The sequence below is a fragment of the Phaethon lepturus genome, unplaced genomic scaffold (assembly GCF_000687285.1).
Source record: "Phaethon lepturus isolate BGI_N335 unplaced genomic scaffold, ASM68728v1 scaffold21199, whole genome shotgun sequence".
Lineage (NCBI taxonomy): Eukaryota > Metazoa > Chordata > Aves > Phaethontiformes > Phaethontidae > Phaethon > Phaethon lepturus.
Window position 1 is genome coordinate 1 of NW_010563111.1, and position 8,718 is coordinate 8,718.

The 8,718-nt window shown below is 39.7% G+C and overlaps 1 protein-coding gene across 1 annotated transcript; it reads right to left on the reverse strand.

Annotated features, from left to right (window-relative positions):
• Positions 1-1,871: 1,871 nt before the first annotated feature.
• ARMC10 (armadillo repeat containing 10) lies at positions 1,872-7,515 on the reverse strand. The gene is made up of 5 exons (XM_010294493.1): positions 7,399-7,515; positions 6,099-6,233; positions 4,610-4,786; positions 3,447-3,518; positions 1,872-2,183 (listed from the first exon to the last, which is right to left on the reverse strand). Exons 1-5 carry the CDS (start codon positions 7,513-7,515, stop codon positions 1,929-1,931), a joined length of 756 nt encoding a protein of 251 aa, XP_010292795.1. The 3' UTR covers positions 1,872-1,928.
• Between the last annotated feature and the right edge of the window lie 1,203 nt (positions 7,516-8,718).

An 8,718-nucleotide genomic window follows, 5' to 3' on the forward strand; every position in this document is an offset into this window, starting at 1 on the left:
CTTCTCCCAAGTAACAAGCAGTAGGACAAGAAGAAACAGCCTGAAGTTGCACCAGGGGAGGTTTAAATTGGATATTAGGAAAGATTTCTTCACAGAAAGGGTTGTCAAGCACTGGAACAGGCTGGCCAGGGAAGTGGTGGAGTCACCACCACTGGAGGTATGTAAAAGAGTTGTAGACATGATGCTTAGGGATATGGTTTAGTGGTGGACTTGGTAGCGTTGGCTTAACAGTCAGACTCGATCTTAAAGGTCCTTTCCATCCTAAACAATTCTATGACCCTATGATTCAAATAGAGTCAGGCAGGAAGTACCACACATTTTGGTTAAACAGAATGGATATACTAAACGTATAAGAATGTTATTTTAGAATATATTCTGTGCAGGTAAGGTGAAAAAACAGAATCACATAATAGCTTGGGTGGGAAGGGGCCTTCAAAGGTCATCTATTTCACTCCCCCTGCAATGAGCAAGGACATCTTTAATTAGATCAGGTTGCTCAGAGCCCCATCCAGCCTGACGTGGAATGTTTCCAGGGATGCAGCTGATGCAGGGATTCCACCTACCACCTCTCTGGGCAGCCTGTGCCTGTGTTTCATAACCCTCATTGTCAAAAATTTCTTCCATCTAATTGAAATCTGCCCTCTTTCAGTTTAAAACTATTACCCCTTGTCCTATCACTACAGGCTCTGATAAAAATACTGTCCCCATCTCTCTTATAGGTCCCCTTTAAGCCCTGGCAGCTGCAATAAGGTCTCCCTGGAGCCTTCTCTTCTCCAGGCTGAACAACTCCAACTCTCCCAGCCTGAGCATTTTTGTGGCCTCTGGACCCGCTCCAACAAGTCCATGTCTTTCCTGTGCTGAGGGCTCCAGAGCTGGATGCAGGACTCCAGGTGGGGTCTCAGTAGAGCGGAGTAGAGGGGCAGAATCCCCTCCCTCAACCTGCTGGCCACGCTGCTTTGAACGAAGTCCAGGATATGGCTGGCCTTCTGGGCTGTGAGTGCACATTGCCAGCTCATGTTCAGCTTTTCATCCACCAGTACCCCCAAGTCCTTCTTGCAGGGCTGCTCTCAATCCCTTCACCCCCCAGCTTGTATTGATAGCGTGGGTTGCCCCGACCCAGGTGCTGGACCCCACACTCGGCCTTGTTGAACCTATGAGGTTCACATGAGCCCACTCCTCCAGCTTGTCCAGGTCCCTCTGCATGGCATCCTGTCCCTCAGGCATGTCAACCGTACTGCTCAGCTTGGTGTCATGTGCAAACCTGCTGAGGGTGCCCTCGATCCCACTGTCTGTCATTGATGAAGATATTAAAGGGTACTGGTCCCAGTAACGGATCCCTGAGGGACACCGCTTGTCACTGATTTCCATCTGGACATTGAGCCATTGACCACTACGTTCTACATGTGACCATTCAACCAATTCCTCATCCACCCAACAGTCCACACATCAAATCCATCTCTCTACAATTTAGAGGAGAGTAGTGTAACATAGGCTGGGTAACTTTAATATGCAATTTTCATTGAAAATACTAATTTTGGAGGAAGCCAATGATAGCTTGGTATTTTTTTTATTTAATATTTTTGACTCACTGTACTCATCCGTTTAAAATGTTCACTGTAGGTATGAAAGTTTTGATGTTTTAAACTATTCCTCCCCCTTTGTGTGCATGTACAAGCTGTGCAGTGGTTTCTCAGTACTAATTAAGCTAGTGCGTTTATCTTGCTTGTAAAAAAAAGTTATGGTCTCTATATTTCATATAATTAAATACATTGCATTCTCTTTTGTAGTAACTGATTTGTGCCTAGGAATACGGTAGTATTCAGTATTTTTTTTGGTTGTTCCATTGGTTGCTTGTTGGGGGTTTTTTAGCATAGCATTCCTAAGATCAGATATTTTCATCAGGTCAGTCTGTTCTTTAAAAAAAATCACTATTGTGTTAATATTCTCACAACTTGCTCTTTCACTTCTGTATCAGGGTGATGCAACAAAGATGCCAGTTTCTGAGCAAATGGAGTAGAGTCCCTGCAGAGTGTAAAGAAAATTGAATCTTCACTGTATTGGTCCTGAATCATGGTGCCATCTTCATTGTTCATGTTCTTTTTCAAGTTTGCTGCAAATGCCAGGGCTCTAAGCAGAATATCTCTGTTTATAGAGTTGTCAAAAAGCAACAGCAATGATGGCACCTAGGATATTCAAGAAATAATCCATACTTAACCACCAGCAGTAAGCAGATGTAACTAAATCTAACTTAAAAAAATGGAGATGACCTGCACCTAAACCCTAGGAAATACCAGAACTCCATATGCTGTGAAAGCATGCCAGAAACTTGCACAGCATGCACAACTCCTCTTTAGAAAAGACTGGCTTGTGCATCATAAGCCAATAAATGCTTTGTACTTTCAATCTCCAATATGTGGCCATCTGGAAAATTCCCATTTGGAAGAGAGGGTCTCCTTTCCTTCTCGGTAATGTGGCTTTTGCCCTCTGCAGTCATCTGAATGTTTTTATGTTAGCACATCTGATAAATAAGAAAAAGATATACTTCTAATAGAGAACTGAATATTTAGCTACCCTAATCTTGTTTTAATAATGAAAAGACAGTAGTATCTAGACTGGCTTTGCTTATGGCAGACAGCTCAAAAATAAAAGCCACTGCATGTTTTAAGAAACTTACTTTGGGGAGAGGGAGGAGGATGCAGCACCATTCCTGTCCCTGACTCTTTGTTGCCATGGGAGGAAAGGATATAACTGAAATAAATCTGTATGCCAAGGCCAGCAATAGCAAATGTCAGGTAAAGTTCTCCACGAAGACATAAGTAAATGCACAGGGAAAGTTCACTGACAGGGCTTAGAGACAACAATTTCATGGCTGCATTTGAGTAAAGGGGTGGGGATTTCAGTGGAATTTGGTTCTTAGGTGCAGTATGTTAGCTATAGAAACAGCTGTTGAGAAGGACCACTTACAGTACTGGTTGTATTTGACATTTGTAACTGGTCTTCAATCTATATATTGACTGCATGTCTGGAAGCAAGGTTTTGGGTTTGGTTTTGAAACTTATCAGGGTACTTCATATATATGACATACAAAAGGTCATGACGCTACCCCTTTGGTGGAAAGGGCAGACGAGAAAACAGGCTTCTGCAACTTGTCACCGATGATTTAGCATGGTACACAGAAAGTACGACCAACTATTTTCTAGTGCATAGGCCCTATGACTCTCCCTCTGCGGGTACGGTTATGTGTATTATACTACACTCTGAAGAAAGCTAGCCTGTGAAAGAATGTACACTTCTAGCAACTAATTTTAACCAGGTACTGCCTAGAATTTTATTCTGGAGTTGCATACATACTTCTAATACATTCAAAGTTTTCTAATGCATGCATACATCTACACACATACACATGTATAAATGCTAAAAATATAATGAAACAGCAAGAACCTTACTTGAGCGCTGAGAAGATGTCCTGTCATGGCTGGGTTTGCAGATAAGTTCACAAGTACTTTCAAAACTTGAATCTGAAAGGAGGAACATACAAGTTCATCGCAAGCTCCAAAAACATTAAGTACAGCAGTAACGGGCATCAATAATGTCAGTGTTGACTTCGAGAGGAAAAGGTAGAATGGGTAAACTAGTATCTTGAGTTGTGCGCTTCAGGCTTTGGTATAGGAAAACACAGAGCTTATGGAGTCGCTAGCATGTATATACTAAGTATAGACATTTTAGAAGCAAATTCAGTTTGACTTAAACATCAAAATAAGGCAAGAACTATGAACAATTCACAGTAGACAAAATACAGAATATTTTTAAAATGCACAGAGGATAGTTAAGTACAGTATATAAAATGTGATCAGAAACATATACAAGTACACCTTTGTGCTTTCCTGGACCTGTGACACTAATCTTTTAAGTAATCACTAGGAAAAGGCTAAGTACCACTTGGTGTACTTAAGTAAAATAGGTCTGCTAAGTTTAGTGGAAATTTGTGTTTTGGAAAACTGGTTTTGATCTGGTGGAGCAACTGAGTACACTGATATCGATGATACTGTGACATCCTGAATAAACGCTGAATTTGGTCCCTATTTGAAGCTTTTATCTTTCAGCATTACAGTAATTCACAAATAAGCACAATTTCCCACTGCAGTCACTAGGGTTGCAAGAGATGTAATAAGCATACGGGAACAGAAATCCATCACTTAGGTTATCACTGCTTGGCATGTTTCCCTAGAGAGATTCATGCATCAGTGAAGCCTTTCACACAGATTCTCCTTACTCTGTGATGCAGCTGCAATGTTTAGCAAGCAGAAGAGAATTCTGGAGTTGCTATAGCAAAGGCATAGGACAATAGCGGTGCACACAGCACTGCTTTGGTAGAGCTCTAGCCTAATGGTTCCACTTTCAAGATTCCCTTCCTCCCCTCTTTCTGAATTTACATTGAGAAAGTAATATAGATCCATATTTCATGGATTTTATGCACTATCTGCTATCACTAATGAATATTTGATTTTCTAAACACAGTCTAAATCATTTTACAAAAACAGTAAAAAGGAGGCAAGTAAAGCAGCTTCATAAATGGTTTGTATAATAGGTAGTGTACTGGACACAGTACCTGTGTCCTTTCAGTTCCTTCTGAAAGCAAATGAAGAAAGCATGGAATTGAGTTTATCATCTTATGGTGGTAGTCACTAGTAACAGACATATTTGTCAACAATCTGAGTCCAGCTAGCTGTAGATCAGAGTTCAGGGGAGATGCCTCAATGTTCCTACAAACTTGCGTAATATATACCTGGGGAAAAAAGGGAAGGAGATAACAAAGAGAAGACATTTTTTCATGCAAGCAGTTTTTCTATTCACTAATTTTATCTGTGACCTAGCTACAGTAGTGTAAATGCCTCTTGAACACTGCTGGGTGAATACATGACCTCATGAAGGTTTTTGGAAACAAGTATTTTTTTGTTTTGTTTTGAATATATTCAAACATTCTATTGGCATGGTAGAAGCAGATGTTACAGAGTTATGCTCACTAACCTTCCGGAAGCATAAACTGAAAGCCCAAATTGCTTTGACTCCATCTCAGAAGTGGCACAGTTGCTTTAAGGAGTTATTTTAAACATCATTTACAGCAACTAACATCTTCTTAAATGTTGAGAACATGCCAAGGACAAGTCTTGGAATGAAATCTTTTCTTCAAACCATGCGGCCCATTAACTGGAGTACTCCTCAGGAACAGTGATGACAACTGACATTAGCAACTACTACTTATCAATTTTCTTCTGGACGACAGTACACAACGACTCTTGGGAGTCCTAACTAAGAAAAAAATTACTTTGTCTTTACCAAAGGAGTTGTTTTCTACCTATATGCCTATATAAATACTTGCTGTTGGCAATCACTACTTTAAAAAAAGTTGCTCAGTGCTAAAGATGCCGCAAAATACCACGAACAGTCAAACTGCATTTTTATCAAGCTGATGAAAAAAATAGTAAAAATCTTCACTCTGCATCAGCTCACTGTCTGGACACTTCATCTATTGATTAATCTGATAATGTCAAAAGTGGATGCTTTTTTTGATGGGTGGCCCTTTGACATCCATAGCATCTACTGTATTTACCAGCAGAACTTACCATTTTTACACACTATTCTTTTAAGATAAAAGTATCACCCTGAAAACTTGGTCTCATACAAACCCAAAGGATCAATTACCATTCTCCCTTGCTTAAAGAGTCATGCTAAGTTCAGTCTGCAATCCCTCCTATTAAACAACCACTGCTGATGTTCTAAACATGTTTGGAAATCATTTTGCCTCACATAATTTTCCTATAAACTTAGCAGCGGAACCTCCATCTAATAGCGTTTGGTGAAAGCTAAACACAAACTGCCTAGTTTCTGAACTGTCTTTTAAAAAAATAAGTGCCAGTGATGCAATGCATTTTTCAGTTATCCTTTTGGACTTGGAATGCAGAATCATCCAGATCTGCTGACTCATATGTTTAACCAAAACATTTTGGCATCCTGGCTTGTATTTAACAAATATGCTGAAAGCCCTGTACTGTCTCCTGTGTCTCAATTACTTTGATTTTTCCCTTTAAGAAACTTACCTGTATCTCTTCCTGATTTTTAATATTCATACTCAAATTATTGAGTGCATTTAGTGCTTTTTCTTTAACTTTGGGAATGCAATCTGAGAGCATCCCTCCAATAACAGAAAGGCCATCCAAATTTCGGATTATATCCTGAAATATAAAACAGATATTTAACAAGATTTTAAAAAATTTAAATGCTGAAGGCTTTCCTCACAGTTTCCATTTTAACAAAAATGGAATGTTTGAATGAAGACTTCCAGAATAGACTACTCTCTTTAAAGGGACAGTGTTATCAGATACTGCTTCCATTGAAATTAAGAATAGTCCTGCTAAGGGCCAAAGTATTATTTGACGTTATTTGACAATGGCACAACAACTATACTTTTAAAATCTAGCCTGCAAAGCATGCTTAAAGCATTTTAGGTTACAAAGAATCAAAAGTAATTATCACATAATGACTACAGAATAGCTGAGCCAGGTCACAGTACCTAAAAGTCCTCATTGAACAGAACAGAATTTCAAGATGTAACTTCGTATTATTATGAGGAGAAGTTCTAAAACTTTATCTTTCTTTCCCATTACGCTTGATTTTATTAAAATCTTTCTCACTTAGACTCTAACCATTGCTGAAAAAAACATGTACTGTTTTCAAGAAAAAGAAAAACGTGCAACTGGGCCTTCAGATTCAGTTACGTTCTATTCTGAGAGATTTATATTTAGAAAACAGTTTTGAGAAGCTGGAATAGACAGCTGTCCTAAGTACCATACGAAAAGGGGGCGGGGGAGGAAAAAAAAAGGTGGGACCCTGGAGGTTAAACCTTTACAAAGGCACAAAAATCTGCATCCAGCTCTAAGTTTTTCTGCATCCTATTTCCAACTGATTCAGAGACACCTGGATAGTTGGAAAGTCACCAAGATGTAAATGGCATACAACTTTGTAAAGATAAAAAAGTTAGTCTAAATTATGCCAGTAAATTACAGATCTGATCCTGTGCGTATTTAACCCTTCTCCAATTCAACCCTTTCATTAACATTATGTAACTGTAAGCAACAAAAGATAAGTTTACAGCATTTTTAAAATACAGAACTCTGTGCAGACTTTAAGTTGTACAAACATTAAGTTTAGACAAATTCTGTGAAGCTTATAAATTATATTATTTGGGCTACCAGAAATTAAGGCACAGACATAAAATGGATTTTAGAACACAAGCTATCCCAGCTCAGTCCTGTGTCGCTCTTCAGCAGTACAGCACCTCTCATCTTCCATACTGATTGGTATTGAAACACTGTTTTTTTCTACCAGAACAACACTTACTTGATTTACAGAGAATGCAGCACTGTTGCTGAGAGTGATTAAAGCTTGCTCTTGAATTAATGGATCATCTGTGGCCTGGAGCAAATGAATAAGTTTCTGTAGAGCATCCACATCCATGGTATGGGTTGACGCTGGAGGACTGTTGTCTGTCAGTGTTTAAAAATTACATGCTTGATACCGAGTTTGAGACATTTCGCTTAGTTACCACTTAATGTTTTTACAAAGCTGAGGTTTAGCTCTCAGTTGTAGGATGCATTGTTCTAAGTTTGACTGTACCCAACTGTCGTATCATGGCAAAAAGACTGTTTTACAACAGCCAAGACTTCCGCCCTTTTTCCTGAGTTGTCTGACTACCTCTTTTCAAAGTAACGTAAAGTAAAAGGAATACATAATAAGAGCTTGAGGTACATTACTCTCTGGTTAACCAATAGCAAACCTCCCCCTTCAGGATTATTAGGAATATTCACCAAACGTGTTAATTTTTTTCCTTGTGTTCCCTGAAACATGGAAATCTGTCTGGACACTGTAGGAGAACAAAACTTCTGACTTCCAGAAGACTGAAAAACTACTACTAGAAATTATCATAATGATGTTTTGCTAGTACCCTGAGGTCCTTTGGCAAAGTAAAAGCCACAGTGTTAAGGACACTGCCAATCACGGCATCACTCAACCAACCGAGGAAGGCTGTTTCTGAGTCAAGATGATGTTATGGAGCATCTGGCTTTCATAAAAGGGTGACACAAATGCCATCAAAGACCATTTTCAGCCAGGTTGGAGGCAGAACTATTCAGCTAGCTGAACAGCCTGAAGCCCCAATCTATGACCACTGGACTAGTCATAGAAGGTTCGAGATGACTTTTGAGAAGTTAACCAGTCCTTTGTAATTCCACATATTTCCTGCTACCACCTCACCAGGCAAACAGCATAGCATTCGGGGGGGAAACGCCAAAGTTTGGGGGGGGGGGGGAAGAAGTCAAAGTTAATTATGATAATCCAAGAGCTAGCTTGAAAAACAAAATTGTTTATCCTCATCCTCATCCTTGCCTTAACACTTTGGTTAGCTTTGGATTACAGGGGGAACACAAGTAACTTTAATAACAGAGCAGCAAATCATCCCATTAAGCAAATACACTGACTGGACGTATGCTTATGGGGACTTAAAAAAAAATAAATTGGGCTTTTCTAAAAATAAAACATACTCTAGTGGCCTTTAAAAACGTGGCACGGCTGTCAGAGGGCCGGTAAGCAGTACTGCGGTACCCCTCACACAAGGAGCAGGTCTGCCTCCGAGGCCACCGGCGGGCTGCAGCCGCGCTCCAG